The following is a 22,481-nucleotide window of genomic DNA, read 5'->3' as shown; positions in this document are numbered from 1 at the left end:
ATACACAATCCATGTTTAATTGTCTGAAGGCTTAAAAATATTTTTTTACCTGTCTCTTCCACTTCAAGATGGTGCCGACAGATGGTTGCCTTGCTTTGAGTTCTTAGGAAACTATGCAGTATTTAGTTTATGTATTATTTCTTACATTGTTACCCCAGGAAATCTTAAGTCTACATGCAGCCGGGAAGAACTATTGGATGTAAGAGCAACGGCAACTTACCAACATTACGACCAGGAATACGACTTTCCCGAAGCGGATCCCTTGTTCGGATCACCATCCAGGACAGTGGATCTAATCACCATAGCCGACCCAAAACAACTGTGCCGCAGAAGTGGCAAAACGGAGCGGCCTCCAGTCTCTTGACAACAAGGTAGACAAAATTCGAGCAAGGGTTGCCTTCCAGAGAGACAGAGAAAGTAACATTCTCTGTTTCACGGAAACATGGCACTCTCGGGATATGTTGTCGGAATCGGTTCAACCACCGGGTTTCTCCATGCATCACGCCGACAGTGTTAAACACCTCTCTGGGAAGAGGAAGGGCGGGGTTGTATGCTTCATGATTAACAACATACAGGGACTCAAGTCCTTCTACTCACCCGACCTAGAATTCCAAACAATCAAAGGCCGGCCATTTTACCTACCAAGAGAATTCTTGTCAGTTATAGTCACAGCTGTGTACATTCCCCCTCAAGCAGACACCAAGACATCCCTCAAGGAGCTTCACTGGACTCTATGTAAACCATTCATCCGGAGGCTGCATTTATTGTAAGCAGGGGATTTTAACAAAGCAAATTTGAGAACAAGGCTAGCTAAATTCTGTCAGCATATTGATTATACTACATGCAGGGGTAGTACACTCGACCACTGCTACTCTAACTTCCGCGATGCATACAAAGTCATTCCCCGCCCTCCCTTTGGCAAATACGACCACGACGCCATCTTGGTCCGACCGTCTTATAGGCAGAATATCAAACAGGATGTACCAGTAACGAGAACCATTCAACCCTGGTCTGACCAATCGGAAGCCACGCTTCAAGATTGTTTTGAGCATGCGGACTGGAATATGTTCTGGTCAGCCTCAGAGAACAACATTGACCTATACACTGACTCATTGAATGAGTTTAAAAAGAAGTGCATTGGAGATGTTGTACCCACTGTGACTATTAAAACCTACCCTAACCAGAAAGCGTGGATAGATGGTGGCATTTATAGAGACTAGTCATCAATCAAGGATCATATCACCTACACCAGGAAATTACTGGCCACCCTAGACCCACTTCCAGTTTGCATACCGCACCAACAGGTCCACTAGTCAAGGATCATATCACCTACACCTTACTGGCCACCCTAGACCCACTTCAGTTTGCATACCGCACCAACAGGTCCACAGATGATGCAATCGCCATCACACTGCCATATCCCATCTGGACAAAAGGAATACCCATGTAAGAATGCTGTTCATTAACTACAGCTCCGCATTCAACATCATAGTACCCTCCAAGCTCATCATCGAGCTGGAGGCCCTGGGTCTCAACCCCGCCCTGTGCAATTGGCTCCTGGACTTTGACGGGCTGCCCCCAGGTGGTGAAGGTCGGAAACAACATCTCCACTTCGCTGACCATCAACACTGCGGACCCACAAGGGTGCATGCTCAGCCCCTTTCTGTGCACCCTGTTCACCCATGACTGCGTGGCTATGCACGCCTCCAACTCAATCATCAAGTTTGCAGATGACACAACAGTAGTGGACTTGATTACCAACAATGACAAGACAGCCTACAGGGAGGAGGTGAGGGCACATGGAGTGTGGTGTCAGGAAAACAACCTCTCACTCAACGTCAACAAAACAGATGATTGTGGACTTCAGGAAACAGCAGAGGGAGCACCCCTTATCCACATTGAAGGGACAGCAGTGGAGAAGGTGGAAAGTTTTTAAGTTCCTCGGCGTACACATCAGACAATCTGAAATGGTCCACCCACACAGATATTGTGGTGAAGAAGGCGCAACAGCACCTCTTCAACCTCAGGGGGCTGAAGAAATTTGGCTTGTCACCCAAAACTCAAACTTTTACAGATGCATGATCGAGAGCATCCTGTCAGGCTGTATCACAGCCTGGTATGGCAACTGCACTGCCCTAAACCACAAGGCTCTCCAGAGGGTGGTGCGGTCTGCACAACGCATCACCGGGGGCAAACTACCTTCCCTCCATGAAAAACAGCTTCTATCACAAGGCCATCAGACTGCTAAACAGCAATCACTAACTCAGAGGCTGCTGCCTACATCTCTGGCCACTTTAAATGGATCACTAATCACTTTAAATAATGTTAACGTGTCACATCATATGTGTACACTGTATTTTATTCCATCTACTGCACCTTGCCTATGCCGCTCGGCTATGGCTTATCCATCTCATTCACCCCTTTAGATGTGTGTATTAGGTAGTTGTTAGATATTACTGCACTGTCGGAACTAGAAGCACTATCATAACACAAGGCGAGTCCCAAAGGTACCGAATGGCAGGCAGTCAAGGTCAGGGCAGGCAGGATGATCAGGCAGGCGAGAAAGTAGTCCAGAGCCTGGCAGGGGTCAAAACCGGAAAGACTTTCAAAAAGAGAAAAACAAAAAGGAGAATGGGGAAAACACACTGGTTGACTTGACTAACATACAAGATGAACTGGCACAGAGAGACAGGAAACACAGGGATAAATATACTGGGAAAATAAGTGACACCTGGAGGGGGTGTAAACAATCACAGGGACAAGTGAAACAGATCAGGGCATGATAGTATTCCCCCCTAGGGAAGCCACCTGGTGTCCTACCTGGGCACATACCTGGCTGAGCGGGGTGTCGGCGATGAGGGCCGGGTTCAAGATGTGTTTAGCAGGGACCCAGCACCTCTCCTCTGGGCCATAACCCCGTGGTTGAACCTTCAGGAGGAGTCTCACCGTTTACGCTAGCTGGCCACCGATAATCCAGGGGGAGGGATGGGCTTGGAAACAGAAGACAAAAGGACAGTGAGACAACACAGGCTTAATCCTACACATGGAAGGTAGGGTGACTACGGAGGGGACGGGGTAACAATACGGACAGCAGTGGAACTCAGGACTCTAGAGATGGGAAAAGGACCAATGAACCGTGGAGACAGCTTGCGGGACTCTATCCGAAGGGGCAGATCCAGAGTGGAAAGTCATACCCTCAGCCCAATGTGGTAATGGGGTGCTGGGGTCCGGTGACGGTCCGCTTGTCAACGATACCTGGAGTTGGTCTTGAGACTAGCCGCCCTGGCTCTTCTCCAGGTACGTGGACAGCGGCGTACAAACATCTGGGCCGAGGGTATGCTGACCTCCTGCTCAGGAAAGAGTGGAGGCTGCTACCCAATGGAGCACCCGAAAGGGGAGAGTCCCATGGCAGAACTGGGAAGAGTGTTCCGGGCATACTCCACCCAAACCAGTTGACAGCTCAAGGTAGTGGGGTTGGTTGAGACCAGGCACCTTAAGGTGGTCTCCAGGTCTTGGTTGGCTCGCTCCGACTGACCGTTAGTTTGGGGAGAGGGATGAAATGGGCGGCCTTGGAGAACCGGTCGACTACCGTCAGAATGACAGTGTTGCCATCAGACTGAGGGAGCCCAGTGACAAAGTCCAGAGATATATGAGACCAGGGACGATGAGGAACCGGTAGTGGCTGCAGGAGGCCAGTAGGAGCTTGCCGTTGAGTCTTGCTTTTAAGCACACAGTGCATGCAGTGACAAAGGCAGAGGCGTCAGGGACCATTGTGGGCCACCAGAAAGGTTGTCGAAAGCAGGCTAGTGTACGACGGGACCCTGGCTGACACATCAACCTGGAGGAATGAGCCCATTCCAGGACCCGGGACTGGACTGGGTTAGGGACAAACAGCCGGTTAGCCGGGCCTCCTTCAGGTCCAGTCTAGGAGCGTTGAGCTTCGCAAACCAGATTCTCAATACCCCAATCCACAGTGCCAGCAAGGCATGAGGTAGGGAGAATGGTTTCAGAGGTCGAGGGTGTGGCAGAGGAACTGTATAGGTGGGAGAGAGCATCAGGCTTCACATTTTTGACCCTGGACGGTAGGAAATGGTCAAATTGAATCTGGTAACCAGGAGGGCCCACCGGGCCTACCTTGAGTTGAGGTGCTTGACTGAATGGAGATATTCCAAGTTTATGGTCGGTTCCAGACCAGGAATGGCTACTCTGCTCCTTCCAGCCAGTGTCGCCACTCCTCCTACGCCATTTTCACCGTTGCAAACATTGTAGTTCCTCTCAGCAGGATGGAGACGATGGGACAGGAAAGCACAGGGATGAAGCTTCTGGTCCTGGGCAGATCGCTGGGATAGGATGGCCCCCACTCCAACATCCGAAGCATTCACTTCCACCACAAATTGACGCGAGGGATCCGGAAGGATGAGGATGGGTGCTGTTGTGAACCGATGCTTCAGGTCCACAAAGGCTTTGTCGACAGCTGGAGACCATTTGAACGGTATCTTGGGGGGAGGGGAGTGCTGAGAGTGGGCCGCCAGGGTGCTGTAATCCCGAATGAACGGCGGTAGAAGTTTGCAAAACCAAGAAACTGTTGCAACTGCACCCTGGACGTTGGTTGAGGCCAATCCACCACTGCTTTTACCTTTCCAGGATCCATCTGAACACTGCCCTCAGCAATGACACATCCCAGAAAGGTGATAGAAGAGTGGTGGAACTCACACTTCTCGGTTTTCACAAATAATTGGTTTTCCAGGAGGCGCTGAAGGACCTGTCTGACAGAGTACAGGTTCTCGGGAAGATCGGGAAAAAAACAGGATGTCGTCCAAGTAGACAAACACAAACCGGTTTAGCACAATGATGTGCTTCGGGACATGTTAACCAAAGCCTGGAAGACAGGTGAGTCCAAATGGCATGACCTGGTACTCATTATGTCCACTGGCTGTGTTGAAGGCTGTCTTCCACTCATCCCCCTCACATATCCAAAACAGGTGGTAGGAACTTGGAAAACATGGTAGCCCCTGGAGAGGTTCAAATGCCGAGGAGAGGTAGGGTGGGGGGGTAACGATTTTTAACAGTGATATCGTTAAATCCACAGTAGTCAATGCACGGGCGGACGGGCTTGTCCTTCTTCACAAAGGACCCTGCACCGGCAGGAGAAGCAGATGGACAGACGGCCCCAGTGGCCAGAGACTCTGATATGTACTCCTCCATAGCAATGGTCTCTGGTCGGGACCGAGAGTACAACCGACCCCGAGGTGGTGTAGTGCCTGGGAGAAGATCAATGGCATAATCATAAGGACAGTGCGGGAGAAGGGAAGTAGCATGTGCCTTGCTAAACACTTCCAGGAGGTAATGGTATTCCGTGAGGATTACAGAGACATCCACAGTCTTGCTAACCTCCTAAGGAAGATGACTAGGGTAAGGCTGTGCTGCTTGAAGGCAGTGGGAATTGCAAAATGGGCTCCAACCCAGGATGGAGCTTGTGGTCCAGTCAATCACAGGATTGTGCTTTTGGAGACAGGAAAATTCCAAAACAACCGAAACATGGGGAGATGCAATGAGGAGGAACTGTATTGTCTCACTGTGGTTACCAGAAACCCGTATTTGAATGGGCACAGTACTATGGGTGACTTCCCATATAGTGCACTAGCATCCATTGGAACAGAGAGAGACTGAGTGGGAAAGCATCGAAGCTATCCATAAGACATTCATCAGCCCCAGAGTCAATGAGCACTCGGGTAGACTTAGATTGGTCTCCCCACAGCACAAGAGCAAAAAGGGATGTGCGAGTGATGGGAATTAGGGAACTCCCAGTCTGACTCACCATAGTACTGGTACCCACTAGAGACAAGGGTTTCTTAATATGGCAGGTAGCAATAAAATGTCCTGCCCCTCCATAGTACAGACAGTTATTATTCATCCTCCGTGAGCGCTCCCAAACTGATAGCCTAGTTCTTCCCAACTGCATAGGCTCAGGAGTATCCAACTCACCCGTTGTAGATTCATGAGAGAGCTGGGCTGCCTTCGGAAACTTCCGGATTTCAAAGGAGGTGAACACTCCATATCGGGTGCACGAGTGTGCCCGAGACCAGCCCCCTCTCACGTTCCCTTAGACGTCCATCTATTTGAATGGTTAAGGCAATAAGAGAGTCGAGGTACTCCGGCATTTCCCGAGCAGCTAGCTCATCCTTTACCTCCTCAGATAATCTGTGCAGAAAAGTATCGAAAAGAGACTCCGGATTCCAGGCACTCTCGGCGGCCAACATGCTAAACTTCACCGCGTAGTCTGCCACACTACGGGAGTTGACGTAAATCAAGCAGTTTGCTGGCTGCCTTTCTCCCGATACCGGAGACTCAAAAACCTCTCACCTCTGCCACGAATTCCTCCAAATGACCGCAAATGGCAGATTGTTGTTCCCAAACTGCCGTAGCCCAGGAGAGCGCCCTTACCGACATTAGCGTAATTATATACGCCATCTTCGATCGCTCTGTAGAAAACGAAGATTGCTGTAGCTCAAAAATAAGCAAGCACTGAGAAAGAAAACCCTGGCACGTACCTGGATACCCTGAAAATCGCTCTGGAGGTGGTAAGTGGGGTTCATAGGGAGTCGGGATAGGCTGTACAAACTCAGCACAGATAAGGAAAAAGAATGACTGGGTGATTGGTGTTGCAAACAGTCTGAGCGAACTCCCTGATTTTCTCCATAATAGCCTTTAACCTACGGCGGTGGCGTTCCGTCAAAGAACTGAGCCCTTCCAAAAGGCCCTGTAGCAACTCCTGATGTCTCCCAAAGGTGGCTCCCTGCAGGGAGACAGCTTGGCAGAGCTGGTCCATGTCTGCTGGGTCTGTCATGGCCAGTTCGTACTATCATGACACAGGGCGAGACCCAGCTGCAGACACAGGAGGCAGATGGTTGGGGTTTTACAATATTTATTAATCCAATAGGGTAAGGCAAGAGAATGGTCGTGGACAGGCAAAAGGGTCAAAACCAGTCCAAAAGGTACCGAAGGGCAGGCAGAGTCAAGGTCAGGGCAGGCGGGAAAGTAGTCCAGAGACAGGCAGGAATCAAAACCATAAAGACTAGCGAAAAGGAGAACGGGGAAAAACAAATGGTTGACTTGACTAACATACAAGATGAACTGGCACAGAGAGACAGGGAAAAATACACTGGCGGAAATAAGTGACATCTGGAGGTGGTGGAGACAATCACAGGAACAGGTGAAACAGATCAGGGCCTGACAGCTCAAGCGTTTCGCTATACTTGCATTAACATCTGCTAACCATGTGTATGTGACCAATACAAATGGATTTGAAGTAGATTTTACAGGTGACATCAATAAGGGATCATAGTTTTCTCCTAGATTCATCTAGGCAGTCTGTCATGTTTTGTGCACTCAGTGTTTATAAAAACATATACATCTTAATATTTTCTTTTTATTGGCCAGTCTGAGATATGGCTTTTTCTTAGCAACTCTGCCTAGAAGGCTTGCATCCCGGAGTCGCCTCTTCACTGTTGACGTTGAGACTGGTGTTTTGTGGGTACTATTTAATGAAGCAGCCAGTTGAGGACTTGTGATGCATCTGTTTCTCAAACTAGACACTAACTTACTTGTCCTCTTGCTCAGTTGTGCACTGTGGCCTCCCACTCTTTCTATTCTGGTTAGAGCCAGTTTACGCTGTTCTATGAAGGGAGGGGAGTAATACACAGCGTTGTACGAGATATTCAGTTTCTTGGCATTTCCCGCACGGAATTGCCTTAATTTCTCAGAACAAGAATAAACCGACTAGTTTCAGACGAAAGTTATTTGTTTCTGGTCATTTTGAGCCTGTAATCGAACCAACAAATGCTGATGCTCCAGATGCTCAACTAGTCTAAAGAAGGCCAGTGTTATTGCTTCTTTAATGAGAACAACAGTTTTCAGCTGTGCTAACATAATTGCAAAAGGGTTTTAAAATTATAAACTTGGATTAGCTAACACAACATGCCATTGGAATTACAGGAGGGATGGTTGCTGATAATGGGCCTCTGTACGCTATGTAGATATTCTACTAAAAATCAGTCATTTCCAGCTTCAATAGTCATTTACAATATTACCATAGTCTGGCTTTTTTTATGGCGGTTTTGGAGCAGTGGCTTCTTCCTTGCTGAGTGGCCTTTCAGGTTATGTCGATATAGGACTCGTTTTTACTGTGGATATAGATACTGTTGTACCTGTTTCCTCCAGCATCTTCACAGGGTCCTTTGCTGTTGTTCTGGGATTGGTTTGCACTTTTCGCACCAAAGTACGTTCATCTCTAGGAAACAGAACGTGTCTCCTTCCTAAGCGGTATGACGGCTGCGTGGTCCCATGGTATTTATACTTGCGTACTATTGTTTGTACAGATGAACGTGGTACCTTCAGGCATTTGGAAATTGCTCCCAAAGATGAACCAGACTTGTAGAGGTCTACATTTCTTGGTCCTGGCTGATTTCTTTTGATTTTCCCACGATGTCAAGCAAAGAGGCACTGAGTTTGAAGGTAGGCCTTGAAATACATCCACAGGTACTACTACTACTACTACAAGGTCTCAGAGCAAGTGACGTCACTATAAACAAAAATAAGACTAATAAATATAAAAAAGAATTAACAAAGACAAATAGAAACAAATTTGTGTTGATTTGGCACTTGAGCATCAATACATTACCCATCCCCCAACATTGTCAACCAAGAGTCAAGACTTAACCAATTCACCTTGGTGGTGTGCAGACTGGTTTTATATTGTTCTTAACGACTTCACACAAACCAGAAAAGTGAAGTGAAGACACTTGCCAGTTGGTCAGCGCATGAAAGCAGTACACATCCTGGTAATCCGTCTGGCCCTGCGGCTTCCTCGGGAACAGGCTCCAATCCCCGTGATCTGCTTGAAGAGGAGGCAGAGAAAGACGGGCCAAAAGTCTGGCTGCCTTCTGAGAATTTGTAGGCGATCGAATAAACTCCCACTTCCATCCATTCTGCTAGCAAAAGTGTAATCTTTGGACAATAAAAGCGAAAGATTAAACTACCAACGGGACATTAAAAACGAACATCTTGTGCTTCATGGAGTCGTGGCTGAACAACGACAACATCAACATACAGCTGGCTGGTTATACGATGTACCGGAGGATAGAACAGAGGAGTCCGGTAAGACGAGGTGGCTGCCTATGTATTTTTGTAAACAACAGCTGGTGCACAATATCTAAGGAAGTCTCGAGTTATTGCTCACCTGAGGCAGAGTATCTCATGATAAGCTGTAGACCACACTACCTACCAAGAGAGTTTTCATCTATATTCCTTGTAGCTGTTTACATACCACCACAGTCAGATGCTGGCACTAAGACAGCAATGAATGAGCTGTGTTCCGCCATAAGCAAACAGGAAAACACGCTCCTATTAGCCGGGGACTTTAATGCATGGAAACTTAAATCTGTTTTACTAAATTTCTATCAGCATGTTAAATGTGCAACCAGAGGAAAAAGAACTCTGGACCACCTTTACTCAACACAAAGAGACACATACAAAGCTCTCCCTCTCCTTCCATTGGGCAAATCTGTCCATCATTCTATCCTCCTGATTCCTGCTTAAAAGCTCAAATTAAAGCAGGAAGCACCAGTGGCTAGATCAATAAAAAAGTGGTCAGATGAAGTAGATGCTAAGCTACAGGACTGTTTTGCCAGCACAGACTGGAATATGTTCCGGGATTCCTCCGATGGCATTGAGGAGTACACCACATCAGTAATTTGCTTCATCAATAAGTGCATCGATGACGTTGTCCCCACAGTGACCGTACGTACATACCCCAACCAGAAGCCATGGATTACAGGCAGCATCCCCACTGAGCTAAAGGCTACAGCTGCCACTTTCAAGGAGCGAGACTCTAACCCGTAAGCTTTTAAGAAATCCTGTTATGCACTCCGACGAACCATCAAACAGGCAAAGTGTCAATACAGGACTAAGATCGAATCATACTACACTGGCTCTGACGCTCATCGGATGTCGCAGGGCTTGCAAACCATTACAGAATACAAGGGGAAGCACAGCCCAGAGTTGCCCAGTGACACGAGCCTACTGGATGAGCTAAACTACTTCTATGCTCGCTTGAAGGCAAATAACACTGAAACATGCATGAGAGCACCAGCTTTTCCGGAAGACTGTGTGATCAACCTCTCCGCAGCCGAAGTGAGTAAGACATATCATTAACATGACGTGCAAATGAAAGGTAGAAAACAGATCGTGCAATTGTTACCATTCCAAACTGTTTTGTGCGGGCGCCCCGTGCCGCCCCCGGCAAGATGCCGCCCTGGGTTGCTGCCCATGTCGCCTGTACCTAAATCCGCCACCGCTTATGCTCCTTATGGTGCAATGGGACAACATTGGTAAAGTAAATGCTAACTGCAAGTCTGTTGACATGCAGGAATTTATGTCACAATCATCTTAGACATGTCTTACCACTCCAAAAAGTAGTTGTTGTGTTTCATTAGTAGGCCTGCAGTTGTCTCTCTTGCCTGACTTAGGTAGAATGAGCATTGAGTATGGCTTGCTTGATTAGCTGACTCTGAATCTGTGGATATAGTATTATGTCAGTAGATAGTCTATTCCAGTAAAGTGTTGCCATGTTTTTCTTAATACAACTCTACTTTCTTCCCTGCAAGAAAGGTCCAATGCCAGTACTCCTTGTTGTGTTTGGAAACCGATGATAATGATTAACTGGTGCCAAGAGTTTCCCGGTTCTACCTGGCCTGCTTGCCTAACTGTGTTTGCCTTACAATTGGGAGCAAACATATGTCAAGGATGTGTGCTGTGCTTTGAAGGTGTGTGTCTGCAGTTGGGTGTAGGTGAGGTGTGTGTGTGTGTGTGTTGCAATGTGTATATTGTTACAGGTGTCTTTGCATGTGTGCTATGTGGATATGCATAGAACTTGGGAATTCAGGTTCAATTAAATGTGATGGAACAAAGTTAAGTGCGTGTGTGTGTGTGTGTGTTGCGATGTGTATATTGTTACAGGTGTTTTTACATGTGGGCTATGTGGATATGCATAGTACTTGGGTATTCAGGTTCACTTAAATAGGAAGGAAGAGAGTGAAGTGTGTGTGTGTGTGTGAGAGAGAGAGATAAATAGATACTGATGGAACAGTCCAACAGAAATAGATACGGAGACCTAGATTTGAGACTACAAATCCCAAAAGTCGGGCTTTATTGGACAGTCACGCCTCCTTTGTATCGTGCAGCCTAAAACTGTCCTCGCTACTTACCACAGCCATAAAGTCATAAACCCCCGCCAATTTCTACCATTATCTTTTTAAAATCTGAGTTTAAACCTAACCCTAAACTTATGTCTAACCCTAACCTTAAATTAAGACCACAAAAAAATATATATTTTTTTTCATGATTTTTTTTGCGGTATATTTACTCTGTGGCTGTGGTAACTAATTGAAACCCTAAAAATGACGTGGTAAGTTTAAATGCCTTTGACTGATCTCCCTCTACCCAATGAAATCGCTCTTTGAAATTAGTTTTTTGGGCAACGTGATGGCTTTTCGCCAGCTCAGAGAAAGTGCCACGACTCCACACTCAGCGGCTATTCAGAAAGAGTGAACATTGGTGGTCGGGGTAAGAGATTCTTAAAATATATATATATAAAAAGTATGAATCATTTAAAAAGAATAGGAAATGGTCTTAACTGAGTGTAGTGTAAGGAAGAGTTGTAACCCAGCCTCGTACGAATAGACATATGCATGTCGGAAAATGAATTGATAATTTTTCACATTGAGAGAAAAAAAAAATGTTCTCGAAACTTTGACTTCGGAACTATCGTTACTTTTCATGATACAATGTTGCTTGATCTTTTCGGTTTGAAAGAATAGACAGTATTGATTAATGTTTGTGGAAGCCTAAGTCTACTTTTTACTCATTTTTGGTGCCCTATTCTTAATTAACTGCATCTGTAGACCCAGACTAATATTTTTTTAATATTACATAGTCTAACCAAGTGACGTCTCAAATATCATAAGTTTGGCATTGAGATTCATTTTAATGGCTGTATTGATGTTATCGGGATAGCCTTATCTCCTGGCTCATATTCTTGAGTTAAAGGGCTCAACATCAAACACATTGAGATGCTGCGGTCAATGAGTGATCAATCAACGGGCTCTAATGATGGTTGTAGGCCGTCTCTGGAGGACACGTAGCTATGGACACTGGACACGAGTTAAGTTTTCTTAGCTAGAGACGACGAAAACAAATTGTTCAGTTACATTTATTTTGTGTGGAGCGGATGCTAGATGTTTTAAAATGTAAAACACTACATAACGAGAATAAGGACCAGTATATAACGTGGGCTATTGTAGCCCGGCCTGTGGTGAAACATTTTAACACTGCATAAACCTGTTCTCAATAAGATTCTCTACAACGCTTTTAAATGATTAATTGTTTAACTAATGGGTAGCATATTTGAGGTACTGTAAGTTGTATGATGCCAATAAACTTTGTGAAACTGGCAAGTGGTCAAGTAGACTATATAGGTAGAAACGTTAAGGCAACTGTACTCTTCTCGTTACATAACAAGAGGGGTACATCACAAGGGGTTAATTGTTTGTAGAGACACGTAGCCCCTTCTACACTCTCGAGAATTCCGCATTATCTTCAGTTAGGGTAAATGTCTGTAGTGTGTTTTGATACATTGGGCATTTTTACATTAGAATGATTAGCTTCAGATTGTTACACCAGATAATGTGATTTATCCAATGATTTTTGGTATCCATTACTGGGAGTTACAGGTTAGGTACTGTTTGGTGTAGTACAGATAATTTTCTACCATTGATTGAGACCGGTGGGTCCACCCCAAAGTGTCATGATGAGACTTACCTGTCTTGATCTAAGAGAAGATTTGAAATGGACAAGATGGCGCGCACATATTGTTGGATTACTTCATGGAGCAACATTTTTGTTTTAATAACAGAGCGTTTTCTAAATTCAAACCCACCATCTGCAACTGGACACGGACATTTTAGAAGATACACGTTTAGCCGAATCGAGAACGAAAATAGTATTGCAAAGTTAAGGATGGTCAAATTCTCCGTGCAACTCCCAATAATGGATACCAAAAATATTTCTTTAAATCACATTATCTGTTGTAACAACCTGTAGCTAGACACTGAACAGTGCACACCAACGTTTTGTTTTATAGCATTATTAGAATGACTAGTTGTTGCCTATTGCAAAACCAATAGATTGATCAGTGACTATTTATTTATAGGCTAATGTTGATGTAAATCAACAGTTTGCTCCTTTAGGAGTTTATTTCAGTTTGATCAAATATCTCTGAATCACCTTATCAAGTCATTTTAAATTCAACACTAAAGCATTTTATCCCAAAGTATCAGTTTCAGAATGGATACCCAAATGCTTGTATTCCATAAGATTGCTACTATTGCTTTCCAATTGATTGAGTATTTGACTATTGAAGAGAGAAAGCATGGAAGTCTTCACTCGATTAGTCAGCATTTTTTTTTCTTCACCTGAGGCCTTGTTTATGTCTGAAATGACACACTATTCCCTTTGTAGTGCACTGCTGTTGAACAGAGGGCCCTGGTCAACAATAGAGCACTACATAAGGAATAGGGTACCATTTGGTACACATACATTATCTACTGTATAGAGTCAGCATTGCCTCTCATGCCTATGAGTAGCTGAAAGCCCACTCTTGAAGGAGTCCTTCTTCGGAATGGTTCCTGGTCAAGTAACTCATAGGGAATTTGTGCAGTGCAACTGCGTACAGGTGTATCCTCTGCAAACTGGAGACGAAGTACATTTTTTTTTACATGAATGTAGATGGGGAAAAGGGGGGATATCTGTTTTTCTTTAACCCTATTAGATGTTCAGGAGCTGGTCGTATAGCTATGGAAAGATTGTTGTTTTTAGTCAGCAAAATTTGGTCCACCTTTACCAATGTAGTGACCGGAATGTGTGAGACACAGACCCTGTCCCTATTTTTGCCCATCCTCAACATTATTCCCTCGATGTTAACCTTTCATCGAAGATTCCTACCAAAACTGAAAACAAGAAGCTAAAAAGCCACTAAAACAAGAAAGCCTAACTCTAAACTATAAGAATCTGGTTACTGTTATAAAATCCCAATAAATTCATCCATGAATAGGTAGGTGACTGTTAGATTAGGTTGATAATCAATTACTTAATTTTGAAAAGTATGCAAAGGATTACAGATTCAGTAAAATGTATATTTATTGTGATTAGTGCCTTTCGTGTGTCAGTCATCTCCTGCACCGCAGGGGACGAATAGCCTCTGGTATGAACTTCTCAACTTCTGCGAGACACTCATGTGTGCCATCTACTCCTGCTTGTGATTTTCATATTTGACTGATCATTGTAATATATTAGATCAGTGAGCCAGCCAACACATTTTTCTAAATAAATTAAGGCTTTTAAACAATACTACACATGAGCGAGCACATTTTTGGAAGTTTTGCTACCAGCATCAACTTAATTTTGCTTGTGTAAATCTTGTAAATATTCTGAAACCACAAATGTTTTCTTAATTTATATCGCCATAGATCAGCGTTCTTGGAAAACCAGAAAAATAGGAGTTATATTTTTGCGGTTACCGAAGTTAACTGGCTAACTCATTGATCCTTCTGTGAAGTGTCACCCTGGTGGTTGATAAATATATTGATTGGGGGGGAAATCTAAATTGTGAACTGGCCGTCATTGAACCAATTTACTAAACATTATGTTGTGACTTTTGATGATTATGGCTCGCATCCTTTGACACCTAGCTAATCGCGAACTCTACTTTCTTTTGTGCTAGGCTTTGCGGAGGGACAAGATTTTTTTTTAAAGACATGGACGTTTACGACCCCCAAACCCTCGGCTTCATGGTCTTTGGTGGATTCATGGTAGTCTCCGCCATCGGCATTGCTCTGGTCTCCACGCTCTCCATGAAGGAGACATCGTACGAGGAAGCCCTGGCCAAGCACCGCCATGAGCTGGGCAAGTCTGCCCAGACCCAGCTCTCTATGAAGAATAAGAAGAAGAAGGCGTTGGAGAACAAAAGCAAAGCCAAGAAGAAGGAAGAGCGGCCCAACGGGGATCTCCCAGAACCGGTCGCAGAGTCCGCTAGCGAGCCCGAACCCGAACCTGAGCCCCTCGCTGCCCCCGAGCTTGAGCCTGAACCAGAGCCCATTGCTACACCGGATCCTGTCGTGGTCGCTTTTGCTGCCCCAGTGGCCGTGGAGGCTGCCGCTCCTTCCCCGAAAAAGAAGAAGAAGGTGGCTAAGGTGGCTCCGGCCCCTGCCAAGCCTACCATCGTCCCGGAGACCATCGCCAAGGAAGTGCCCGTCATGGTCGTGCCACCTGTGGCGATTGAGGTTGCCCCGGTGACTGTCGCACCTACTCCGGTGTCCAGTGACACTCCTTCTGCACCCGTTGCCAAGGCAGAGGAGCTCAAGGCTGAGGCACCTGCTAAGAAGAAAAAATCCAAAGCAAAGGCTGAGCCAGGTTGGTAGTAAATAATTTGCTTTGATCACATATTTACTTTTGTTTATATGGTAACTCTTAATATAAAACTATTGCAATTCATGTACTCTATAAATGAGGTTTGGGGTCAATTCGAATGACATTTTTTTTGTTTTAGTCATTTAGCAAATGCTCTTAACCAAAGAAACTTACAAGATCAATTAGGGTTAAGTGCCTTCAGGGCATGTCGACAGATTTTTCACCTAGTTGGCTCGGATTTGAATCAGCAACCTTTCGGTTACTGGCCCAACACTCTTTACCACTAGGATACTTGCCAAATTCAATTATGTCAATTCAGGAAGTTAATTTAATATAACATTTAGGAATTAAATAACTTAACATGAATAGATTCCCCTTTTTATGTTAATCAAGAAGTCATTGAAAGTAAATGCACTTTTTTTCAATTATTGAATTAGAAATTCAGTTATTTTTATTAGAAATTTACCCCAGCCCTGCTAACAACCTCTGCATTCCTAGAGGAAGTTGTTAGCTCAGTGTCTCTAGTGAAGCATTGGTATTATGATGAAAGGCCAATTGAAAGCAATGGGTTCTGGTTGTTGATTAGACCCTATGTCATCTATGCTGAACAAAAAATATAAACGCAGCATGTAAAGTGTTGGTCCCATGTTTCATGAGGAGAAATAAAATATCTCAGAAATGTTCCATGAGCACAAAGCTTATTTCTCAAATTTTGTGCACAAATTTGTTTACATCACTGACAGTGAAGATTGTATCCTTATTGTTACACAGGTGCACCTTGTGCTGTGGACAATAAAAGGCCACTCTAAAATATGCAGTTTTGTCACACGACACAATGCCACAGATGTCTCAAGTTGAGGGAGCATGCAATTGGCATGCTGACTGCAGGAATGTCCACGATCTGTTGCCAGAGAATTGAATGTTCATTTATCTACCATAAGCTGCCTCCAACTCCGTTTTAGAGAATTTGGCAGTACGTACATCCGCAGACCACCTGTAACTACGCCAACCTAGGACACTCGCATCTGGCGGCTTCACCTGCGGAATCTTCAGAGGGGGGGCACCCATGGGGTAGCTTGCCCAGTCATGTGAAATGCATAGATTAGGGCCTAATGCATTTACTTAAATGGACTGATTTCCTTATGAACTGTAACTCTGCAAAATCTTTGAAATTGTTGCATGTTGCGTTCTAATAATTTTGTTCAGTATAGAATTGAAGATCACATGGCCCTTCATTCTCCCAAGACCTCCCCCTCTAACCATCCCCAACTTATATTTTGTTTACTACTAGTCTACAGTAACTCATACAAGTAAACAATCAAGTAATTAATCAAAGTTACAAACAGGTCATTCATACAAGTAATAAAGTAAACCATCCTTATGGAAAAGTGTGTTTATTCAATTTATGAACTAGTAAGTCATCCAAATGATAGGCAAGTAGTACATCCTGTAACCCCTGACATAGGGAACTCCCTGGCACACGTATCACCCAACTCACTCTCTCTCCTTGTAGTGGTTGCTGCCGTCGACTCTGCTGATGCTCCCCTCCTCCTGCCATACAAGACTCTACTGTCTACTGTGAGCAGCATGACATTCAGCGAGGGAGAGGCCCAAAGGCTCATCAAAGTGCTCAGTGACAAGGCTGGCCTCGACTCCTGGCAACTGGTACAGTATTCCCTTCCAGAATGACACTGACTGACACACGCAAGCATTAAACAGTGGCCCGTGGCCAAGTCATTCCCTTTAGTAGAAATGCAGGCATACAGTGCATTTGGAAAGTATTCAGACCCATTGACTTTTTCAAATGTTATTTTACAGACTTATTCTAAAATGTATTAAATACATTTTTTTCCCTCATCAATCTACACACAATACCCCATAATGACAAAGTGAAAATAGCTTTTTAGAAATGTTTGCAAAAAAAACCCCAAAACATAGCTGTACATAAGTATTCAGACAGACTCGAAATTGAGCTCGGGTGCACCTGGTTTCCATTGATCATCCTTGAGATGTTTCTACAACTTGGAATCCAACTGTGGTAATTTCAATTGATTGGACATGATTTGGAAAGGCACACACATGTGTTATTAACCTTATTTTACATCTGAATTTGATCTCCTTCGATAAATTCACATAGCAAATCATTTTGCACCCCACCCTTTAAGGCCGCACAGTTGACCGTACATGTCGGAGCAAAAATTAAGCCAAAAAATGTCTGCTGGATTGTGTTGAGGCTGAGATCTGAGGAAGGGTACCAAACACATTTCTGCAGCATTGAAGGTCCCAAAGAACACAGTGGCCTCCATTCTGAAATGGAAGAAGTTTGGAACCACCAAGACTCTTCCTAGAGTTGGCCGTCCGGCCAAACTGAGCAATTGCGGGAGAAGGGCCTTGGGCAAGTAGGTGACCAAAAACCCGATCACTCTGACAGAGCTCTATAGTTCCTCTGAGGAGATGGGAGGACCTTCCAGAAGGACAACCATCTCTGCAGCACTCCACCAACCAGGCCTTTCTGGTGAAGTGGCCAGACGGAAGCCACTCCCCAGTAAAAGGCACATGACCATCCGCTTGGAGTTTGCCAAAAGGCACCTAAAGGACTCTTAAGACCTTGGCTACGGTTAAAATGACTCAGACATGATTGTACATGGAATATCTTTTGTCTGTCAAACTGTCATGACACACACTTCTAAACTGCAGAAGCCTGAATTAATTAAGCTTAGCAACATTTCAAGTAAAAACACTGTAGCCCCCCCCTTCTAAAGTAGAATTTTCCTAGTAGTTTTGGAAGCACCTTTTTCCGATATTTCCCAACTGAGAGATGATATTGGGTTGTATCCCAAATGGCACCCTATTCCCTATATAGTGCACTACTTTTGACCAGAGCCCTATGGCCCCTGGTCAAAAGTAATGCACTATATAGCAAATAGGTTGCTATTTGGGGTGTTGTCATTCTCTGGCTTGTCTTAACATCAACTGTAGCCGATCAATGGTGGTCAACTTGTTGCATCTGTTGGTTAGGCCTCTCAGAAGGGGGATCCCACGGCTGCCCTGAAGAAACAGCTAGAGGAGAAGGAGAAGCAGTTGTCTACCGAGCAGGAGGGCGTCTCCGCCGCCAAGACTCGACTGAGGGAGCTCACCAAGGTACAAGACCACGGGTTCAATAATATCTTATTTTTCCTGAAGTGTACACAAGTCTAAAAGCATTGGATTGGTGGAGGGATGGGCTACTGGGTACTTTCCACCTTTTTTTCTTATACCAGTAATGCCATTTCAAATCAGTGAAGGGCACAGTTTGGGAGGAAGGAGAGATAATTGGTTAAACATCCTACTGACTTCCAGGCACAGGGTACAATATACACCTTATTCGACTAATGAAACCGCATGATGATACGTTGATGAATTTAATTAACTGTGTTAGTGCTGGGCTAGGTAGCATCTTAAACAGGTCTTGGCCTCAGTGCAGTAGGCCAGGATTTGGTAGCTGGTGCTTACAGTAACTATCTCTCTGGAGTATTTATGCCACTGGCTCACAATGTGCCTGTTGGAACACTCAGGAAGAGAAACAGATGAACAAACTCCAAAAAAGGGGCAGAACAAAAATGTGCACACCAGGACACCGACTTTAACCAAGTGTTTTTCGCTGATGTCACTAACGATCCCCAATGCCCACACAGGAGCTGAGCGCAGAGAAATCGAAGATGGCGAAGATCGAGACCCGTCTGAGCTCAGAGCTGAGTGCTCACACTCAGGAGATAACTGCCCTCCAGGCTCGCATGCAGGCCTCCTACCAGGACCATGTGGCTGAGACCCAGCAGCTCAACCTCAAGGTCAGTTCACGACCCCATAAACGTCAGGGTCGCGTTCAGGTGGAGTGATAAAACGTACTGAGCAGTCCTGACAGAAATGCAATGAATAGAGCTGACTTGAGTCCTGACTCCACATCAGAGGCATGTCTGTTCTACACAGTGTTTCCATCTGAACGTTCCACAATGTTCCTGTGCTTGACTGAATATGGAGCTGCTGCTACCACCATTTCCTTTTTGTGTGATATTGACAGCAGCCTCTGAATTTGACAGTAATAACATATTGGTACCCTTAGATAAAGATTTGTTGGACTTTTTTATAAAAGTACAAGGCAGTACAAGGCAGACAAGATGAGAAACTATGAACTGTCTGTAAAAAAATGTATGTAAATGATTTTTGCCAACACCTCCATACAGATAGTGAGCCTGCAGGAGCAGCTGGACAATGGCCCTGTCGCTCAGCTGGCCCGCTTGCAGCAGGAGAACTCTATCCTGAGAGACGCCCTCAATCAGGCCACCAGCCAGGCCGAGAGCAGGTAGATGGGGAAATTAACAATACAACTCCTATTCTCTATTCTATGGTAAAATCTGAGTCTTGTTCAGTGGGCACCCACTGTAAACAAATTGAGTAAAATGGGGTGGAACTACCTGGACTTTTCCCAATAAGAAATTACATTTTCTTTGTAGTTACACAATATAATGAGGTATAAGTGGGTGTATTGGCTGGCTGGATGGATAAATAATTCATTCTTGCTTGTACAGACATGGTAACGCGACTCCACAAATGAGCATGATTTATCTAGCATTTTCAATATGGATCACAATTTGCTTAGCATGCCATTTCATTTGAAGTATTAACATAATGCAGAAATGAAACACGCCTAAAGAGCCTAAATTATGTCCATTCTTGGACACCAGCAACTGAGACATACAGTTACTGCATATGCAAAACTGTCCTAGCCACACTCAAATTTATCAAGTCTGACAAGTCCCTCTCTGTTCTCTTTCCCCCTCCAGGCAGAACGCAGAGCTGGCCAAGCTGAGGCAGGACTGTGTTCGTCTGAACCGGGACCTGGGCGAGAGGACAGAAGCCCTGCAGGCTGACGATGAGCACAGGAAGGCTCTGGAGGCTAAAGTGTCAGCTTCTGCGGAGAAACTTGCCCAGTTCAAGGTGAGTGGAGTAGGGTGAAGTTGCCCCCCCCCAAAAAAAATCTCCACTGCACCTAAGTGACTTACAACCTTTGATTTGATCCAACCACAATGGAGGACCACAGTTGAGCAAGAGGTGTGGCCTTGCATTCCTCCTGTTTTATCTTGTTTAGTTGGGAAAAAGTATGCATTGTACGATTTAAAAGTCGGAGTGCAAAACAAGTTGACAATGTATCAACTCAGTATCATGATTTGGGCCCAAAATGAAAACCTTGGCTTTAGTCAATTCAGTTCACCTGCATCTGTGCACTGCTTGTCCAGTAGTGGACTACATGGGTGGCAATTAATTTGGGACTAAGGTCAGTCAGTTTTTCAAATCTAGAACAGATGTGGACAACTGAGGCGTGTTCAAGTAGGGAGAAAATTTGAATGAAATATGGAGGTAATACCTAAAATGTGTTGCATAATTACAGATAGGTTTGTTTTTATTCTGTTTTGCTACAGTGTTGCCTTACCAACTTTATTCATACGTCTTTTAGAATGGAGACAAAATATTTTTCACTTATCGTGTTTCTATACTCCGTTGCAAAATGTATAGCTTTGATTCTAGTCTGTTTGTGCTTTTGTCAACTCCTGTCGATGTAATGTCAAACAGCTGAGTTGACTGAGCATGCACAGACTGACATCCAGGCTACCAACTAATCTACAACTATTACAAACTACTTAACCCCCTAGAGTCAATTTCCGCATTAACACTTGTCATAATATGCCCTAACAGCTGGCATAACTTGTCAAAATACGGTCATAACACTATCATTACCCATATTTTTACACCTGTTGAGGCATATATTGTGTTATTTTTAGGGCTGGTTATGACACCTAATAAAGTGTCAACGTTTCTGCCAAGAAGTTTCATTTCATTTGAAAGTTTGTTAAATCTTTTTGTTGTTGTAATGAATTCTTTAGTCACACTTTTTTTCTTACTTTAAACAACTTGTTTAAAAAAATAAAGTATGACACTGTCATGAAATATTATGACCGTCCTGTCACTTTACTTGGATGAAGAAAATACACTGACGAAGCATTATGACCGTCAGAATCATATAAGCCAGATAGGCCTATTACATTACATGCCCTTATGTCAAAAAGAGGGTGTCTTGTCCTACATCAATATGTGCGCCGTTACAATGTTAATTTAGTATGGTACATTTAAAATTTGTATATATAACAAACGTACTGTTCACACTTATGGTGTAATGGAATGTTTTGCCTTGTGCGGTAGGTTTTGTGGGTTGTGACACTCTTATGTAGGTGTCATAACCAGCCATAAAATAACGCAATGTACTGTATGTCACATCAGGGCTATGTGTTATGAGCATATTACAGTATGGCACGTTATGTCAGCTGTTATGACATATTATACAACGGGTGTGTCTAATGCTGATTGGTTAAAACCGCATTTCAGCCGGTGTCTATTCCACAAGTTGTTACGGGTTAAATCTGATGTTTAAATGCATATTTGCTCTGTTCCATCTGACTGCACAATCCAATTTCTCATCACCCTACCCAGGCTATTTATAAACTTGATCTCCACTATAAAAAAGCATCTAAACATTCTCTCATTTCTTTTAGGCTAGAACTTTCACTAGGTGCGTCGTTGGCGCATGATAGGATGGAAAGGCTCCGCTTTCTCTGTTTGACATCTTACCTTAACATTACAAATGATTCCACAATGCTGACGATGGATTAGCTCCTATAGATGTATTACCACCTATGTCTGCAAATATTGAGGTGGCTTATTCTAATGCTTACCCTATAATAATACACAGCTCATTGCACACGTTACACCATGAAATATGTTGTGGCAGAAAGACGGTAGCCTACAATTTGCAAAATAGAAGGCGATTTTGAATGAACATGAAATTGATGTCAATATGATTGAACAGTTTTAGATACACCCATCTAGTACAGAGTCGGACCCACATTTGACCTCCAGAAAGACCCGAG

General features: G+C 44.3%; 1 protein-coding gene across 3 annotated transcripts in view; it reads left to right on the top strand.

The window, feature by feature from the left end:
- The first annotated feature begins 6,189 nt into the window (after window positions 1-6,189).
- Window positions 6,190-22,481, top strand: part of rrbp1b (ribosome binding protein 1b) — a 30,836-nt gene continuing 14,544 nt past the window's right edge. For 2 of the 3 annotated variants that reach the window (XM_024443719.2, XM_024443702.2), the window contains exons 1-7: window positions 11,518-11,622; window positions 14,837-15,525; window positions 17,036-17,187; window positions 18,541-18,663; window positions 19,197-19,349; window positions 19,743-19,861; window positions 20,343-20,496. In XM_024443719.2, coding sequence (XP_024299487.1) covers window positions 14,871-15,525; window positions 17,036-17,187; window positions 18,541-18,663; window positions 19,197-19,349; window positions 19,743-19,861; window positions 20,343-20,496 — 1,356 coding nt within the window. In that variant the 5' untranslated portion in view covers window positions 11,518-11,622; window positions 14,837-14,870. Of the gene's footprint in view, window positions 6,582-11,517; window positions 11,623-14,836; window positions 15,526-17,035; window positions 17,188-18,540; window positions 18,664-19,196; window positions 19,350-19,742; window positions 19,862-20,342; window positions 20,497-22,481 lie in introns of those variants that run through there. The other variant, XM_024443711.2, reaches the window with a different exon arrangement.

Source organism: Oncorhynchus tshawytscha, linkage group LG02 (genome assembly GCF_018296145.1).
Source record: "Oncorhynchus tshawytscha isolate Ot180627B linkage group LG02, Otsh_v2.0, whole genome shotgun sequence".
NCBI lineage: Eukaryota > Metazoa > Chordata > Actinopteri > Salmoniformes > Salmonidae > Oncorhynchus > Oncorhynchus tshawytscha.
The sequence above is the reverse complement of the archived record's forward strand: the minus strand, read 5'-3'. Positions and strand labels throughout refer to the sequence as shown.